The sequence below is a fragment of the Coturnix japonica genome, chromosome 1 (assembly GCF_054131305.1).
Source record: "Coturnix japonica strain WE chromosome 1, WE-NBRP24, whole genome shotgun sequence".
Lineage (NCBI taxonomy): Eukaryota > Metazoa > Chordata > Aves > Galliformes > Phasianidae > Coturnix > Coturnix japonica.
The window spans coordinates 169,173,377-169,193,573 of record NC_140663.1 but is presented as its reverse complement, the minus strand read 5'-3'; the positions used below and the strand labels follow the sequence as shown (position 1 = coordinate 169,193,573).

The window sequence follows — 20,197 nt, the reverse complement described above, 5'->3', positions numbered from 1 at the left end:
TGAAAACAGGTCGCAATGTTTTCCTTCAAGGACTAAGTAGCATCATTATAAATAAACAAGATTAAGGACCCTACAAAGATTCACAACTCTAGAAGAGAAATATATCTATCCAGAGGTATTAGCCCCTTTTTCTTAATCACTTTACTTACAACGCAGCTTATAAGATGCATTCACACACGGTAAGAGCTTGATGATCTTAATGTTTTCCATAAATATTAGCTTTGGTTTCTTAAGTCAATACAACCAACAAGTTTAGAAACAAATTTTCTTAACACAAAGATAAAATTAACCTCATTATTTCAGAGGATAAATATTTATCTGGGGTGATATTATCTCCAGCAACAAAAGAATAGAAGGAATATAAGCCTAATAAATTCATTTGTGAAATATACAGTAATTCAACAGATGCTTACTGATGGGGAAAGAATCCATGGAGAATATATGGAAGATGCATGGAGAACAGCAATACACCCCCCAGGACCAAGACAGTTAAAAGCTAAAAGGACCCCACCAGAGAAACCCAAGCAAATCAACAGTTTTTGTGACTCATATCTGACATTTTAACATCAATACCATCAAAACAAAAAACCTGTGCTGTTCTGAAAATCAATCCATCTGATATAGGAGAAGGGAAGACGCTGACCACTCTGCCTTCCTCAGAACAGAAAGCTTCATACACTTTCATCTGAAATGATTGCACAGCACCCTGACTTCTAAACTACACATTCACTCTCTCCATGAAGCACTCAAAACAGTTCAAGTGTAAGAATACACAACACACCACTTTTTAGTGTAATCTTCTTTAACTGCTTTCATCATCATGCCACTTTTCTATGTCTTCTACTTTCTGCTCCTGCTCTCGACAAACCTCTCCTCCAGGTGTACAATTTTTAAGTCACAGTGTATATTAGAGAACCACTACTGAAATTTGTCAGAGTGTTCAACAGTGGATGATAAGGGCTCTTTCAGCACAATATTTATTCATAAATATTAATAGCTGGTATTTTGAGCCGTACAACAACATCATCTATTTAAAAAAACAACTCTCTGGGCAGCCTGTTCCAGTGCTCTGTCACCCTCAAAGTAAATAAGCTTTTCCCCATGATGTCAATTAGGCATATAATGAAGACTCATAGTTAGATATCACTTAGGCAACTGAATCCATTGCAGAGCAGTACTCACAGAGAACACACTAGAAAGGAGGAAAATACCTAAGACAATTGCAAATGAGTGCAAAAGAGCAGCAATTCATTACTGGATAATGGACATAGATGATGAAAAACCGGACCAAAATGGAAAGAAAAAAACAATAACAGAAAATGTTTCTACCTGAAATTAGTTACAGCACTGCCCAATTATGTGTGCAATGAATGTAAGAAGTCTTTTTCCATCTTTACTGCACACCTACTTAAAACACACAGGCCTTCCTCTGCCCTTCAGGACTGACTGCCCATGGACCTTCCCTGCCAGTGCCCTTAACAGCTGAACAACTGCTCTGCCAAAAATCAGGGTAGCAGTCTTGCTGACCTCATTCCTGACAACCAAGAACTGAGAACTCGACTATTTCATGGTCAATCTGCCCAAGACAGCTCCATTGCAGCACTCAGGTTGTAAGAGTGACCCCACCATGTTTCAGTAACGGCAACTAAATCACTCTTTGCCTACCACACTGTGGCTTCCAGCTCCTCCTGTTTGCTGCCCATGCTGCGCGCATTTGTGTAGATGCACATCTGCTTAGACACTGGCCTTGTCCCCAGTGCTATTATTATTATTCCCCCAGGCTCATCTCTAGCAAGCCTTGTTTCATTCCCTTCCCCTCCATTCCTAGGTTAAAACCCTCTCAATGAGCCCTGCTAGGATCCATTCCCTCTTTGAGACGGATAGGATCCATCTGCAGCCATTCTGCCAGGTGCTGAATAAACTGTCCTATGGTCAAAAGAAGAAAACAAAACAAAACAAAATTCCTGTTGTGGCACCATCCTCTCAGCCATTTATTATCAGATGTGCTTTCCTGGTCCTCTCAATATCCCCCCTGCCTCTGAAGGGACAGAGGAGGAAGCACTTGGATGGTAACGTCCCTGTCCTTATCTCCAGGCACAAGTTTTTGGTCCATCATATTTTCTCCCTCTGCACTTTTGAGGAAAAGAAGTGGGACAGTTGTATGGCAGCACTGAGCTGCTCATTGCTGTGAAATCTCCACAAGAGCCAACACTGAGCCCAGCTTTTTACCAAGACTCAGATAAATCTGAAAGAGACTTTGAATGTCCGTTTCTAACCAAAAAACTGTATCTGCTACACACCCTGTAACATTGTTTTCTTGACATTTATCTATAATCTTTTGCCTCCTTCCTCACTTCTTAAGCATGTTCAGAAGAGAGTCAAACAAAGAGGTTCAGCAGTTTTGGCATGCCTCTCACTGACAAGACATTTAAAGTTCACAATTACCATATAAATTTACAAGGAGGTCACATATACAGTCAACAAATACTGCTGATGCCTACATTTTGGTGACCAAATTTAAAAGCAACCTCTGATGATACAGCCTTTGCATCTCAGATGTCTCGAAAAAACAGCAATGAAACTGATGTACTCCAATCTAGAGATGACCCGAGTATACAGAGACTATGTCATGTTACCTGTTAAATGTCTGCTTCTGCCAAACACCGTCTGACAACAGAACAGAGAGCCACTGGGATTCATTAACTATTTAAAACAATATTACTACTCTGGCAAAAGAATTTAAGAATGAGAGGCTTTTATCTCAATGCCATAGGCCTAAGAAGCTCATCTGCATCGCATTCAAAATCCAAATACCAACGCTTTAAAAATTATAATCCACTTAGTTTTCTCCTTTTAAAGCTCCTGGAATTGGTGAGCTGCTGCCAAAGGGGATTCCAGAGCCTGTCACTGGGTATACAAATACCACCCTACCTCCCTACTGCAAAACTGTGATAACCGAGTTGAAAAGCAGTTTTAACAGATGTCTTCAAGAAATAGGGTGAAATATCAGACTTCTTTTCTAAACATGTAAATACTGTTTAGTAACACTTTCTCTCTGCTATCCTGATTAATGTGCAGCACTCCAAAAAAGCAATACTAAATTAACTGAGCATATTTATACACAACGCATAATATATACTTATTTATTGTTTAAACTTTATGAACCTACTTTCTCCTCCTCCTCTCCCCCGAAGTTTGTATTAAAATATCACCTGCCTATTTGAATTTGGTTTTTATACCTCAGACAAGAATGTAAATTGCAATTTCACTGCCCAGTATTCATTAATTATAACTGCGGTTCCATAGGTACAACATCATGCAGTTCTCACTTGCACACAGAAACACTGCAGACATATCCAAGCCTGAAGGCTTCAGTTTTATACTCTTCTAAAGAATAGTTTTAACTGCATTTTAGGTCTACTCAGAAGCACAGTCTGAAACTACTTCTTAATTCAGTCACGGAAACCTCACATTCTTTATATAAACAGATCCGCTCATCCACGGAATATGAAAGATGCTCTCAAACACTATTCTAACAAAATAACACATTCTGTGAACATTCGTTCCATCTATCACCTGCAGCTACAGAACTCAAAAAGTGGTGTTTATACTTTCTTCTTTTCTGTGGCCTGAATATCAACCTCGTGACTTCACAGGTAGCTTCATCCAGAGCAGGGAACCCACAACCAGAGAGGAGCTGTATCACAGATGAAAGCAGCAGCAGCGCATTCCGCCATCCCCAGCAGCACTCTGCCCATAAAGAGATCCATAAAGGATTGAATTTTGATGTCTACTGATCAACACATAACGACCTCCTAGACTGAAGCTTTAAGGATTAATGCAAATCCATGCATCCAAAACCATCTATTGTATCCATCCACAGCTACCACTGTTTATGCCACTATTCGGTACGATTTTCACAAGGTCACCCTTACCTTAAAACATTAATTTAGAGGTGCTGAAATCCCAAATGGATCCCCATCATTACTACACTAAGCACTCAATTCCTGTTTCCCAGCTCAGCATTAAGAAATCACTGCCTACTCTGCTAACAGCTCTTCCCATTAGCAGATAGATCATCAACACCCAGCTGCTAAGACAAGTGCAAGCTGCAGCAGGTACGTTATACCAACCAGCAGTGATCCTGCTTCTGTAGAATACTCACACTGAACAAACAACGAATAGCAAGCACATCGAAGTGCAGCTCTGTTTCAGCATCACAGCTGAGTGTGCATTACTGTTAGTCAGCCCTCTAACAGGACTAACTTTATTTCTGCTGTAGGAATCGTGTCACAAGTGAACTTCCCTGAAATTCAGTAAAAGGACAAAACTGCTCACATCAAACAAAAAAAACTGTTCACATCACCCCTCATACAACTTAGGAGCATTAAGTTTAACGCAGCTCAATCTGTTAGATTAACTGATGATGGGGTTGTTGTTGCATTGTTGTTTTTTCGGTCAAGAGCTGCCGTGGGCATCAAACAGTCTAGGTTCATTTGCTACGGCAGAACTTCCAGATGACATGAAAAAAGATGTTTAGGTTCATGCAATCACATTGTAGCTAAACCTCTACATCAGTCAGTTCAGTCTAGGAAACAGTGAAAAACAGCCTGAGAAATGGAGATTCATCATCACTAAACCCACTTTGTGGAAACATTTCATAACATACTCGGAGTTAGGACTTTCGCTATTCAGCTCTGCTGGTTTAATTCAGAGCTGAATACTCCAGAAATGAAAGGATACTTGAAATTTCCAACACACGATGCCAATGAGAAACAATAATCATTTCAGATAACATACATGTTGTCTTGGGGGTACTGCATTTTGGTTTGGCCTCATTTCTTTCTGTTGTTGGTGTCCTTGTCTTTGCTATTTCTTTAGCTTTAGTTTCAAGCACATATCAGCACATGGTGAAGTACATAGCTATGGTAATAACAAATACAGTGTATATAGTAAATTCTGAACAGTTTACAAACATTATGACCTACCATCCCTAGGTGCTTCTTTGGCTGTTTTTAAAAATGCTTACTTACTTGCAAACCTTGCTAGCGTGAGATGCAATCAGAAAGTCCTTTGATGCAGCAGGATATGAATACAAGAGCTTAAAAAAAACCCTCAATCTCGAAAACCATATTTTAGGAGTGATAAATATCTAAGATATTTCAGGAAACAGCGAGATTCACTGTCACGAGTCCATAAGTCAAAACAATATTTGGAAATTTCGAGACATTTTCTTGTCATCACCATTACTATGAAGCCATCCCTATAGAAAACTTTGAGGCCAGACAAATGATACTTTTACAATAAACCATTTTCTGTCCTCAGTGACCTCAGTAGATAAGGGCAGACACTGAAACAGGTTGGGTGTTTTTTTGTGCACCCATCACTTCAAACTAAGCTGTTGAATTATAATTACAGTCTTATCATATTATTAGCTGAATGTTATATGAAGGTACTAATTATTATTACCTTGCTGTCATTATCTATTTATGTATTACATACGTTCTTGTAAATGTGAAAATGCTAAGTGTTCCATTAGCAATCAGCAGCCACTAAAATACCCCTCTCTATAGGGATGTTCTGTCCTCAACTTTTATCTTAGACAAATTATAACACATTTCATATACCTGGAAGATTATTGCTTCAACAAGAAAAAATAAATACCAAAAGTCTTTAAACTGTTTATATTTCATCATCTGGCATATTTTGAAGAGTCGATGATAACAACTTACCACACCAATTCCTTCAAAAGCAAATACTGCTGTACCAAAAAATAGCGGATATTTCTTCCAGCCAACCAAGGGAGGCAGTCTTTGAGGATCTGCTATATCCTAATGAAAACAAAGCAAAACAGTGCTGCATAAATAACAACAACTGTTCCTACAGTTCTGATTGCTGCTTTAGTCCCTAGGAAATAAAAATCAGCAGATCCTGACAAAATAATAGACTTCCCCTATCTCGTGTGTGGAACTTCTGCCTCCTAACCAAGATTGCAGATGCCCAGACCCTGGAGGCATTCAAGGCCAGGCTGGATGTGGCCCTGGACAGCCTGGTCTGGTGGTTAGTGACCCTGCAAATAGCAGGGGGTTGAAACTGGATGATCACTGTGGTCCTTTTTAACCCAGACCATTCTATAACGTAGACATTTCTGTATATGTTTTCAGCCACCAGTTCAATCTGTTCTATTTCCAAGAGCCTCAGAACATTAAAAATAGCAGCAATCCAAAAAAATCAAAAAACATCTTATGAGACAGAAGAATGCGGTACCTGTTCTTAAGTAAGTAACTGTACTGGAGAAACACCAGAAACAAACTCTGAAACTCTTCTTCCATTGCATTGGGATGGACTGACCTCTGCAGTTTTGAGCGCACTCCACTCTCTTCCACTCAAGGACTCAAGAAACTTTATAATCCATATTTTCATTATCTTAAGTACAGCAATATTATCCATTATTTCAAAAATACCATAAAAATATGTTTAAGTGTGTCTTGAGTGTTAAGATGCCCTATTACCCCAAATAAGAAGATAATTCTGACTTTCAGAAATTGTCAGAAATTATTGGAGAGATTAACTATCCCAAGCAACATGTAAGAATCACATCCATAATAATAATAATAAACTTTTCTATACTCACTCTAACAATATACTGGTAAATGATCACCAAGCTGACAGCCATGGAGAGATTGGCTAGCAATGAAAGAAAGGACAGCCTCTTCAGGTCACGAATGAAGACCAGAAGGATCATAAATGGCAGGAAACAAAGCATGTATATTCGTAAATCAGTACTCCTTTTCTCTGAAGAATTGCTGGTAACACTGACATTTATATCAGTTTCATTTTCCAAAAGTCCTTCATGGACCTGTAAGGAAAAAAAAAAGAAGTTTTCAATAGCAGTACAACTGAGTGGTCACATTAGAGTCATGCTCCAGTTTTTTTTGGTACTGCATGTCATTAACACCAATAGTATGATTTTCCTTTAGCTTAGTTTTCCACTCCCTCATTCTTTCTGCTCACCTGCCTCATTCTTCCACTAACCACAATAAACAGATTTAAAGTTGCATTAATTTCTGTTCTTTGGTGCCCTCTAAGGGACAGAATTCTGCAAACAGAAAAGCTGCCCAGAGGAAAACACCACATCCCTCCAAAAAGAAAGGGCACAGGGCAATGTACATCATATATACTTGTAAATATCACTTCTGATCTGCTGATGACTTGAATTCATTCATGTGGTACACATCATGAGTCTCTGCAGCTACTGCTTTTACAGAGTTTGTTTCCTCTGTAAGTTCTGTTCCCAGCTTTCAGGTATTCAAGAAAGCAACAACGAGTTTTCTGTAAAAGTTTTGGAAGCTAAACTCATAAAACAGGTGATCAGTATTTTCTTTTGTTTAAAGTCAAAATAAATTGGCTGGAAGTCCATCACTACTCCAGTAAAAGTTCTGTAACTCAGGGCTCTGAGCATCCCAGCACTCATCACTGGTGTTGAAGACAGAGGCAAAGAAGTCAGCAAGTGTCTCTACTTTGTCTGTGTCCCTATTCTGCAAGGTGACCATCCTCATCAAGTAATGGAACAATTTGCTGTTGACATACTTCCAAAAAAAATAAACAAACGTTTTGTTGTCCCTTGAAGCATTGGCCAGCTTCAAATCTAACACAGCTTTGGCTGCACAGACCCCCTCCCTACAATGGCAAATAGCATCTCTGCAGCCCTCCCGTGCTGCCCAGCCTCACTTCTAACACTCATTAACTTTCCCAACCAAGCTCTAGAAGATCCTTGCTCAGCCATTTTAGTCTTCCCCTCTGTTTGACTTCTGACACTTTGGAATTGCCTGCTCTTGAACTCTTTGGAGATGGCTCCTTAAAAGTGACCAGCACTGATGGACTCCGTTATCTTCAAAAGCAGGTTCCTAGGGACCTTACTAATTAGTTCCTTGAGCAGCCTAAAATCTGTTCTCCCTATATCTAGGGTCAAAGTTTGGGTGGCAGTTTTCCTCCTATCACCAAAAATTTAAAACTTGACTACTTCATGGTCACCATGGCCAAGACAATCATCACTTCTCCCGTAAAGCCCTCTCTTTTTACAAGCAACAAATGTACACACCTGTGCCTTATTAGAACCCCTTGTACCTATAAAGTTCTCTTCAGTGCACCTCAGGAATTCTCCAGGCCTGTTTGTATTGGATGTATGATCAGCAGGTATTGCTAGATGTATGACCAATATACATGTTGTCAGTTAACATACGGGACGTTAAAAGTTACCCACAAGAGCAAGGGCAGCCAATCTCAAGATATCCTTGAATAAGGAACAGCCCAACATTTTTAAAGTATACAACACCTTGATATGTGTTTGTATGCATCTGTTTAATACTACATGAAGACATTAAATGCTTCTTAAGCAGTAATATTTAACATTTTCATTAATAACAGGGATGTAGTAAGAATGGTTTAAATGTCTTTCCAAATGGAAAGTGAAAGAACGCAGAAGGCAAATTCGGCCTTGTGATCTGCCAAACATCAATTCAGTAAGGACAAATAAAGAATTTCATAGGCAAGCAAAAACTGTCAGTATAAAGTGAACTAGAAGAAATGCCAGCATGTAACTCTGCAGTAAAGGATCAAGAAGTCACAGTGAATCACAAATCAATCATGAACAAATAACGACATGCTCCTACAAGATGATCATTACACTCAAATGTCAAGTCTGGAATATGAACTTCAAGACCTGCTAAAAAACCTCTCAAGTCTACTGGTCACAAGTAGAACTTCAACTGGACCAGCATAAAAAACTGCTCCGTTACAACTTGGCAAAAGAATGTTCACTGCAAAATGTTCACAGAAAGTAAAAAAATATCCAAATAAAGATGGAAGAAATTAGAAATCTTAGTTTAAGAAGTACATGAGGGAATATGTGATATCGATATTCAAAAATGTAAAAGGCATCCAAACTTAAAATACAATGAAATACTTGGAGGCAGAACAGGAAACAACAGACTTAGATTGCAAATAATCAATTATAGTTTAGACACAAATAAGTTGTCTAACAGATGACAAAGCATTGGAACCCATTAACTGAGAGGCTATGGAAATCCCAAGACCAGGTATTTTTTTTAACAGCAAGATCAGGACTGGTTTAGATTCAACAGATTCTGTGAGACAATAAGCAGCTAAATAACTGCAAGACAGGTGTGGAAAACAGAAGAGATTAAACAGAAACAGGTTCCAAGAAAGATTCCTGTAACATGGAAAGGGTGAAACACACTTAAAAAGAGGCAGCAGCGAGGCCTGGTAAAAAAGAAATGTTCAGAGAAAACTGGCTGCAAGACCAGATGCCATCTTGGTTTTTTACCATTTTTTAAGATTCGTTTTGAATTTTGATGAACAAATCAGAGGGAAAGAAGCTGCAACCACCTGCAGAACAGGCGAATTTAGATCACTTTGCACACTGCCCCTTTTTTCCAAAAGCAATTTGGGGGAAACCACAGCAGAGCGTATTCTGTGCATCTCTCAACTCCACATTCTACAAGTGCTTTTGGACTGCAGAAGGAAACGAAAGTAATGAAAAAGAAATCTAATGCCAAAGCTGTTCTCATACAATATCTTTACTCACTTGTTTAACGTTTTCTGCTAAGAACACAATATAAACACTGCAAAATCCCAGCTGTGTTATCACTAGGAAAAAGTCCACAATATACCTGAGAAGGGAAAAACAAACAAACACACATTACAGTTCACATATGTTAACCTATTTCTAACACACAATTATAACTCCTGTAAATTAATCTCACCAACACTGGAACGTAGGTTCCTCTTACGACAAAAATAAAGTGGTTTTGAGGCTTTTTTGGTGGTGGCAGTGATTTTGTAAGTTGCTTTTGTTTTGTTTTTAAGGTATATCACATGCTTTAAAGTGTCATAAAAGGAAATTCAAACATTTAACGGTGTTGCACAAATATAAGCAATGGACATACACACTCAGTTTGCAAATACCTTCTGCTGCAGTAATTTAGCACTACAACACAGCTGTCTTCCACTGATACCAGAGATGAAATATCTCATACAGTCTTAGTTATATAAGCTCCAGCAATTCAAGATGACAAACATTTCACAGCTAATTGGATCTATACAAATGTATCCACATACACATTCAGATGCTGTGTCTCTTGGGGTAAAAAACAACATTCTAAACTATAGTTCATATTGTTGTTGAATAATGATTCACAGGATGGTGGCCTGAAGTCACATCATAATGAAACTCTCTTAATAGTTCCTCAGTAGAGAAATGCCCCATTGAACAGATTTGCAGAAGCACGGGGTCTTTGGAAACAGAACTGTCATTTGTGGCATGTAACTCTGATGTGTTACAGTATTTTCACTCTATTGCAGTCCAATCTCCCTCTATTCTCAGCTCCAGTCCATTCCTATGAAGTCATCACTAAAGATCCTGAAACACAACTTCCCTCGGTCTCATGTGAAATCAAGTGACAGCCAAAACACACAACACAAAGTGCTAAATCCTTGAAAATAACAAGACAAAAATATTCTTCTCCTCAAGAGAAGAAAAAACCTTACAATTAACATGGAGCAGCAACTCAGATTTTCAGTTTCACTGTGTAGTCATACCATAAGCTATACAGCAACAGATGGCAAAGACAACATGATGCTCTTTTTTTCCAAGAGGGATAAAGTATTTAAGATCTTTAGACAACAAGCTATCAATACCTGCAGGCTGCTCCCATAAAAATGTAGTAACTATTTCTTTATGATCTTTCCTTGGCAGAAATAAAAGAAGGCTTTGATCCCTTCTGGACTAAATACAAAAAGTCATTCATGTTTGAAGTATCAACTTGCTCAGAAAGCAAAGTCTGATGCAGTGAAACGCCTTTGTGGTAAAAGCTGGCAGAAACTTTCGTTACTACATTAGACAATACAGAACGCACTTCTTGTTATACCATATGCCTTCCTATACTATAGGTCAGCATTCTTTCCTTCACAGCTCCTTAGAAATGAAATGCCTTACAGACAGACTTGCTACCCAGTCATTCCCAGCATACAAGTTGAGTCCAGGAAATAATTTTATGTGACAGTATTTGTTATTCCAAGTACAGAGAACGCATTCTTAAAACCAGTTACATCTCAGTAAAAGGCAAATCTTGCAACCACTCCGAGTGTAGCCATTCATTTTAATAATTGATTTATTAAATTAAATTCCACTGTCAACTTACCTTCCCCAAGAGGATTTTTTCTGCAGGGCAGTCAGAGGCCCCACTTCCATGGCATAACTAACTGTATCACTGTAACCCAGTGAGGATTTTTTCATCCTGAGATCGAGGAATGAAGAAAGAATGGAGTTAATAGAAACAATCAGAGCCTAGATCTCCACCCTGAGAAGTCTGGTGGCCTCACAGGGTTATAAGGAATCATTTGTGACTCCACTCTGCACTTACTGAATTTTAGAAGTACAGCTTGGGCTTCTTTCTCACATGAAGGAATATCTTAGCACTCCCTAAGCATGTAAATCAAAGCTGTTTCCTATTAATTCAATAACACTAAATCAGTTTACGTTGTTTTCTGAACGATAGCTTTTCCAGCTACATGGATGCTAACAACTTCGTGTGATTTCAGTTCAGAAACGTTAGTATGAGGATTTTCATTGCTGCCCTTTAAAACCTGACCAATATAGAAGTGGTTAATTACAATGACTACTAATGGAAATACTGTCAGCCCAATTTGAAACCACTTCTCCCAAAGTGTTCTAGATCTCATTCGGAATACTGTGTAGCATTTATCAGTTCACTGTTATCATTTTAACACTTCTCAGCACCACAATTTTGAAGAATCCAATTGCCACAGTCCAAAGAAATGGAGCTCACGTGTCAGCACAAAATAAATTAACAATTCTCTGTTTAGTCCGTGTTCATAAACTGACAACTTATAAACTGAACATTTTTCAGAGCTGTGAAGTTTCAGAAGCTAAGAAAATTATGCAGATAAAAGAGGGCTAAAGAACTGAAGGTCAGCCACTAAAACTGTAATGACAAAGACCTGATTACTTCCCTATTAAGAGAGGGAACAGGACATTGGACAATATATATTAAACCAGCTTAATTTTGTGTAGGAGCAGATAATTTTTTGCAATGTATTAATGTAGTGTTGCTCAAAGCACAGCTATCATTTGCAGTTGTACCAAAACTATGTGCATTCCTTTTGTTAAGTACAAGATTTTGAGCTGAAGAAACCGCTACAATGTCGTGTCATTCCACAGACCAAAAATCAGAACTGGAGAAGAAAAAAAATAATATTCCAACTCAGCAACAGAGTGAGTAGTTCCACATTTACCTCTGACATAGACAGTGGCTGCAACGTACCAAGATGTGCATACAGTGAATGGATATAATTCCTATGAGCACAAGGCTGACTGGTCCAACCTGGTACGGAAACAAAAAGAAGGAAGGATATAAGCAACAGAAATCCTATAAACAGAGCTTCTCATGAAAATACACTGGAGGAAAATCTTTACATGCAAAAAAGTTCATATTTCAGCTTATAAATAGATTTTAAGGATTCAAATGTTATGCAACCTCCCCCCCCCCAACCCACTGGAGGATTTGCAGCTGACTTTCTATGGCATTCCTCCCTTTTAACTGACTGTTTGATAGACGATTTCCTAGAGATGATCATGCAGTGAATAGCAAGGGGGCACAAACAACTTCCCCCATTAATATTATTAAGATATTCATCAAAAGAATTACCACAAGAGGAGGTTGAACACTGCACATTTCTATACCATGCTTTGTACCATGTCATTGTCATTAGCATTGCCATTTTCAAGGCTTGTTCCCATTACACTAGAACAGCTGATGATGCGCAGCGTAATAAGAAATAAAAACAAAGGAGGGGAAAAAAAAACCTTGTCACGAACACTCCCCTGCTAACTTTTACAATTAGGAGTCACAGATAATTTCTGAATTAAGCAATTTCTTTTAGAACATAAGTTTGACCACAAGTTTTCACAGAAGGTACTTGCTATACATGCAACTTTCACCTTTATATTAAGCCTCCTGTAATAAAGAATTGTTTTATTTAGTTAAAAATTTCACTTGATGAAATTTGCACTACCTTAGAAAAAGATCCTGTTTGTTATTTGGTGTAAACTAATTGCGCTCAGAAATGGAAGACTGACTTAAGAAGACAGCAGCACACCCTCTGACATACAATCTGGCTACAGAGAAATCTGGGTAAAGATGAGATAAACCCAGAACCAAATCTCATTCACAAGAATCTGAATGAATCAATTTTTTTCTGTTTTCAGACATTTTGTTGGTGGTGGTGGTAGGTTTTTTTGTTGCTGTTGTTTTCTACAGAAAAAGAAACATTTTGGCCAAGCAAAAATACAACATATTCTAACGGAATTACCTAGATTTAAAGAAACAAATTTTGGTTTCATGTCAACCTTTTACATCTTTACCACATTGAAAAGGAAAAATAGGAAACAGCCCAAAGTAGGTAGGTACAAACGGCAACTGTATCATTTTTCAGGCTCTGTCATGTATTTATAGAACCTCATAGGTAATTTTACTCTCTATGAAAAATGATTAAATCTTACCACAATGCCAGCATTTTTTATTGCAAGTGGAAGACCAAGAAGCCCAGTTCCAATGTTTCCTTTCAGAAGGTGGGTAAGCGTTTGTATAAACCTAAGGATACAAACAGAACACATCACATAATCACATTATGAGCACACTCACACTGGATGGGGGAAGCGCACTCTCCATTATTTATTAGCTTATAAGAAATGCTTCAGTTGGAAGGGACCTTTAAGAACATCTGTTCCAATTCCCTGCCATGAACACAGCTGCCACCCACTAGATCAGGCTGCCCAGGGTCCCATCCATCCTGGCCTTAAACACCTCCAGGGATGGGGCATTTACAACTTCTCTGAGAAGCCAGTACCAGGGCCTCACTGCCCTGTCAGTGAAAATTTCTACCTAACATCCAATCTAAGTATATTTGTAAAACTGTTCTTTCTTGTCTTATCAATATCAGACCATGTAAAAAGTCACTTCTCCCTCCCGTTATAAGCTCCCTTCAAGCACAAAAGACCATGGTGAGACCATTGTCTTCTCCAGAATGAACAAGCCCAGATCCCTCAGCCTTTCTTCACAGAAGAGTTCCAACCCTATGAGCATCTTTGTGACCCTCCTCTGAGCCTGCTCCAACAGCTCTATGTCTTTCTTGTACTGGATGCAGTATTCCATATGGGGCTTCCTGAGCACAGAGTAGACAGGGACAACCACCACCCTCACCCTTCTGGCCACCACACTGTTAATGCTGCTCAGGATACAGCTGGCCTTCCACTGTCTAGGTCATTGATAAAGATGATCTGTGAATCATCTCTTTGCTCTACCTACTTTAAAATGGTCCAGCACGTTCAAAGGATGCTCTTATTATTCTCTAGAAATAAGTTCCTTCACATGGGACACTTAAATCTGACCTCCAGGTCCCACTTCCAGCTTGCTAAAGGCCATTTTCTTGTGTAATTTTATTGTCATTCTGCCTCAGAAAGATTCAAAGTTTCATCAAAGCTATTTTATAAAAACAACACTCAAAACAATTACCTGTCAGAATTGTGTTTTGTGACTATGAAAGCTTTACTCAATAAAAAAGAAATAACAAAATCAGACCTTACAAGTTCTTCAAATGTAACTTCAACAAAAAATATAATAATAGTATTATTTTAAAATAATAATAATATAATATAATTAATATATATAATGTATGTATAGTATACAATGATATATAATAATATAATTAAATAATAATAATGTAATTAATATAATAATAATAAATATAATAATAATCTTAAGCATCTATGTATCAATGTATCTAAGTATACCTATCAATGGATCTATGTATACCTCCAAAACTATAGCATGGCTGCAGGTAAACCACTTAAGAGTTTAGTAAACTACTTATGAGAAGGAAGTTGGAGGCAACAAACTTTAACAAGCTGATAGTTAAGAATGATACGTACGTAATGCCGTCTTTACTGTCAAGTTGGTAATGCTTCTCAACTGGCAGGAATTTGTTTTCGCGCTCCTCATCCGAAACATCTGAACTTTGTTCATCAATTAAGGGCTTCATTACTTCCATGTCTAAACAACAGAGTCAAAACAAAGTTAGTCTTAGACACAAATGTATTGTTTAGAAATAAAAGATGATTTTTAAATAATTTGCCATTCCTTGAGATTCCTTTATGTCACTAAGCATAAAGCTGACTTGGAGAGATGGTTATTTGCATCATATGTCCCCACATCTGTACACTGATCCAGGGTTGCCCCACCTTGATGCAGAATTCAGCGCTCTCTCCTGTTAAACTCATTATGGTTGGTCACCCAGCCCTCTCAAATCATCAGGATCTCCCTGCAATGCCTCTTTATCCATAAGGGAGTGAACAACTCCTCCCAGCGCAGTATCATCACAGACCTACTCATTATACCTTCGAGTCCTGTATCCAAGACAACTGACTGGTACAACAGGTACACTAACAGATATCCCCTATCACTGTCAGGAAAACCCAGATAACTGAATTAAACTACATGCTTGAACTGCAATTTCAAGATCTTTTTAAAGCAGCCTAAACTGACACTGCAGTCAACATAAGCAATCTTGCTATCCAGCTAAATAACAGCTCTAAGCAACAGCAAGCAGCCTGCAGGGAAAATTGCCTCTCAGACAACACTAACAGCTTTCACCAGTTCCGCGTTGATTAAACTATAACCATTTCTAAATGATTACAGTTAAATAAAACAAATCCTGCCGACAGCAAAAAGGTTATTTGCCTTCTGTAGCACCCATTCATAAAACAGATCTCAAACAGATGCGTAACACCAGTGCTACTGCAGAAGCATTTCAAAGAAGGGATGGACAACTGGCATTTCCAAAGTACAGGGCAGAACACACACTTGCCAGGTACAAGCTTTATTTAGGGACTTCTCGTAATCAACCTAATAAAATCATTGCTTGATGTAAAAACAAGATATGTGCACAGAGCCTGATAGGAAATACTGAATATGCTGAAAATCAGCTGAACTCATTTGTTCCACTCAGCAGTTGACTGTGACAAACAGTAAAGTGCTTTTGAATGTAAGGGTTCACAAAACAGAAGACATACGCAGGTCAGACAAAACATACAATCCTGATTTATTTAAACTCCCTACATTTAGCATGCATGGAAGCACAAGGATGTTCTCTCATCTACAAAATGCAGATGCTGACTTTCCAGAATGATTCATCATCCAGAAGGGACTGCAACCTCTCCACCTATAACCAGGCATTCCAAAGCTCCTGAATTGCCTCCTTCTTCCCATCATTCTTCCTTGATCCCCTGACTCATATACAGCTTGGGGCTACAATATAGGAATGAATCAGCCACCAGTGACAACGGTAAGGCATAATATCATCTTTGGATCGTGCAGCTTGCTCAGCATCCCTCTGTGTTTGACGGTAGATCTCTACTGCTGGGGTACTGCAGCTGTGTCCCAGCTGCACAGTCCATACTTCTGCTGATAGCTAATTTGGGATGTTACGCACATCTAATGGATCCAAGCACGTTGTGTAGAGCACATCGGTGAAAATAATTTAACCTTCCTTTGTCCCACAGAGCAGATACATACCCACAAAGTAGAAGAGCAAGCACTCAGCCTACACAGACCTAACCTGAGACCGCCTGTGAGAAGTACGCAGTCACTGCCAGAGCTTTAGCATGGAATATGTATGTTAACTTAGAGTACTTCTTAGCATAAATAGGGCATTAAATTCAAACTACAAGACCAGCACAAGCATGCCAGACCCCAGCTGGATGTGAACCTGGCTGACCATTGCCTCATGAAGCATATGGTATAGCATACATCTCAGTCTTCCTTAGGCTCCTGCTCCACCAAGCTGCCCCAATGCATCCCAACATTATACACTATTCAAGATCCACTCGAGTAATGGTATTTACAGAGCAGTTGTGGATGTCCCATCCCTGGAGGTTCTGAAGGGCAGGAACAGGGCCCTGGGCAGCCTGATCTGGTGGGCAGCAACCAGCCCACAGCAGGGGCTACCACCTACAGTTCAACCACACCTCTATAGACTTACTGCCAAAGAAACTGCTGAGCTGTTACTAAATGTACTTAATTCTAAACCTATCTATAGCACACTCAAGTAATCCTTTAGTTAGAAAGTCCTGCAGCAAGCAAACGTATTTTTGCTAAGGACTTCAGTTAGTATTTCTGTATTGCTCAAGCAATTAACACTCCAAAAATCACCTGAACCCCTCAGCTCCATAAGGGACAAAACTCAACTCCATCATCTATAGCTGAAAGAGCAACAGAAGGATGAGGCTGTTTCCACAGCTGCCAACCAAGTTAAAAGACAAAGAAATATGAAAACCGCAGTCAAATAATCTCCTGTTGTTCCTTCGGAGAAGTTCACCCCCCCCAGGCAAATTCTTATCTAAAACCCGCTTTCCAAATCACTTTAGCAACTTGTTTTTGTTTCCCTTGAGGGTTTGGGAAGCGTGATCTAACAGCAAGAACTGGATTTAACATGTAAGCATGAAAAGATTTAAGGGCAGGATATTGCTTATCGTCATTTGTATCAGCTGTTTTCACTCTGTTTATGGAAGGTGACAGATCTTGCTCGAGTAACTACATGAAAGTAATGCCTCCTATTTTATTCTGTCAGTCCACAACATCAGAGGTGGATGCTGGTGTTGTGGCATCACACCAGATGGCAGCAGAGGGGCAATAGGTCAGAACAGTATCTGACATGGATGTGCAGAGTGTGCAATTGGATGCTTTTGTGTGAAAAAAAAGATGGTTCCCACTGACATTCATCAATGCGTGCTGAACATTTATGGAGAGCAATGTGGTCACAACCACTGCACAGTGTTGTAGCTCAACATACAGTGTCACTGAGCTCTTCATATCTGTTGTCGTTTCCAAGGAAACAAATAGGAGGCATTACTTTCGGAGCAACCTATGTACATTATATGCCTGGCAAAAGCATTAAAGTGAATCTCACAGATACTTCAGTTACTCACAGCTCCTACACAAGAACTTGCTGACACAGCAGGAGATTCACAGTACCACAGAGTGTTTATTAAAGAGAGGGTGACTCACAATCTCTGTTACAGGAATGCAGACTCTATTTAATTTGCTATTGTTTTAATTGCTTCATAAAAGCAAAAATTAGAAGCACTAGGTCTATATACTAGCCTAAGTATGACTTGAAGCTGGTATTTTACCATAGGCTACACTGATAACACACACACATAACCAAGCTGTGGCTTCTACATGGGACAAGACTAACAACCAGGCCTGTGCACAGCAATGCACAACATAACTCTTAGCTAAGCCTTTAACCACAAGTATTTTCCTCCACACCCAAACCTTCAGCCTATGAAGAACCTTCACAGTGTTTTCTGCATAAGGTGAACTGTGCAGCACTGTCTATAAACACACATGACTCACCAGCTCTACCACTTTGTTTAGTAACCCCACAACCACCACAACAGCTCTCAGTGAGCAGGAGGTGAATGAGCAGCAGTGCCCACAGCATCAATGCCTGGACTGAATGGCTTGTGAGTCCTTTCCTAGCCCCGAGGGGAGCTAACAGATAATCCTATCCAACCACATCCAGCCAAACCCCCGTTCATTTCCTGCTACTGTAACTCCATTTGGATGCAAGAGGAATGAAATAGAGTCTAAGTTAACATATTTTGCTAGCTCTCTGTGCTATGTGTGCTATGCATAGTGCAGCTATTTATTATCTGGGGCAGAAGGAGGTGACCTTGCATTGTATGTTTCTCTCCGTTACAGACTGTGTTGTAGAAGCCAATTTATTCTGAATATAGAATATTTTATTCTAAATATTTATTTATATCTGAGGAGATACTTGTCCTGATATCCAATCTGAACATCCTCTGGTGACACTTGAGCCCATTGCCTCTCATCCTATTGCTGTTACCTGGGAAAAGAGGGTGTCCCCCACCTCATTACAACCTCCTTTCAGGCACTTGTACACAGCAATTGAGTCTCCCCTGAGCCTTCTCCTCTGGGATACAACCCCAGTTCCCCACCAGCCCTGTGCTCCAGACACTTCACAGTTTCACTGCCCATCTATGAGCCTGTTCCAGCACCTCAGTGTCATCCTTGCAGTGAGGGTCCTAAAACTCATGGAGCACCATCACCAGTGCTGGGTACAGGGGGACCATCAGCTCCCTGCTCCTCCTGGCTGCACTATTTCTGATACAAGCCAGGATGCCACCAGTCTTCTCGGCCACCTGAGCACGCTGCTAACTTGCTGTTAATCCCATAAATAACAGCAATAACCTCATTCTGAACGTCTGGCACCCACGCAAACGTGAACAGCTGACTGAAACAAAGAAGCTTCCCCCGTGAGCCCCTCCCCGTGAGCCCTTCAGCCCCTCTCCATATCCCCACCGAGCCGGACCGGTTCCGGTCCGCTCATGAGGAGCGACGCAGCTCAGCGCACCCCTCCCCACTGTGGGATGGTTCCTCCCGCCCGCCGCGATGCGCCGAACGCTGCAGCGCATCCCACCGTGGGCCGAACCATTCCGCCTCCAAGGGAGGGGGGAAGGACGTGGTCCGGCCGCTCCTCACGCCGCTCCCCTCTACGCCCCCGCGGCGAGCTGCCGTCTCTCTGCCCACCGGCTTCTCCCTTTAGCGACCCGCACGGCGCTGCTCACCCAGCTCCTCCCCGCCGGTGGCGTCCATCTCACACCGGCTGCTCCGAGCCCTTCCGCCAATGTGGAGCCGGCCGGCACAATGCTGCGCATGCGGCGAACCATAGATAGCGGGCGGAAGGAGAGGACGCGCGGGAGGGAGTGGGGTTGGTCCTCCGGGTTGGGCTGGCGGTGGGCGCCATGTTGGGTGTGTTGACGGCTTATCAGATGCGCCCCATGCTGAGCTCTGGTGTCTGATAGCAGCTGCCCAGCAAGACACACCTCTTAAACTGAGACAGGGGAGGTTTAGGTTAGATATTAGGAGGGATTTTTTCACACAGAGAGTGGTGACGCACTGGAACAGGTTGCCCAGGGACACTGTGGATGCCCCATCCCTGCAGGCATTCAAGGCCAGGCTGGATGTGGCTCTGGGCAGCCTGGTCTGGTGGTTGGTGACCCTGCACATAG

General features: G+C 40.4%; 1 protein-coding gene across 6 annotated transcripts in view; it reads right to left on the bottom strand.

Annotated features, from left to right (window-relative positions):
- SLC36A4 (solute carrier family 36 member 4) overlaps window positions 1–19,876 on the bottom strand; it is a 104,733-nt gene extending 84,857 nt beyond the window's left edge. For 2 of the 6 annotated variants that reach the window (XM_085536485.1, XM_085536486.1), the window contains exons 1-8: window positions 19,754–19,876; window positions 15,032–15,152; window positions 13,604–13,694; window positions 12,337–12,425; window positions 11,223–11,318; window positions 9,608–9,692; window positions 6,635–6,859; window positions 5,733–5,831 (exon numbers count right to left, since the gene is read on the bottom strand). In XM_085536485.1, the coding sequence (XP_085392611.1) occupies window positions 5,733–5,831; window positions 6,635–6,859; window positions 9,608–9,692; window positions 11,223–11,318; window positions 12,337–12,425; window positions 13,604–13,694; window positions 15,032–15,152; window positions 19,754–19,781 (834 nt within the window). In that variant the 5' untranslated portion in view covers window positions 19,782–19,876. Of the gene's footprint in view, window positions 1–5,732; window positions 5,832–6,634; window positions 6,860–9,607; window positions 9,693–11,222; window positions 11,319–12,336; window positions 12,426–13,603; window positions 13,695–15,031; window positions 15,153–19,376; window positions 19,594–19,753 lie in introns of those variants that run through there. The other 4 variants (XM_085536484.1, XM_085536487.1, XM_085536488.1 and 1 more) reach the window with 3 other exon arrangements.
- Window positions 19,877–20,197: the final 321 nt, after the last annotated feature.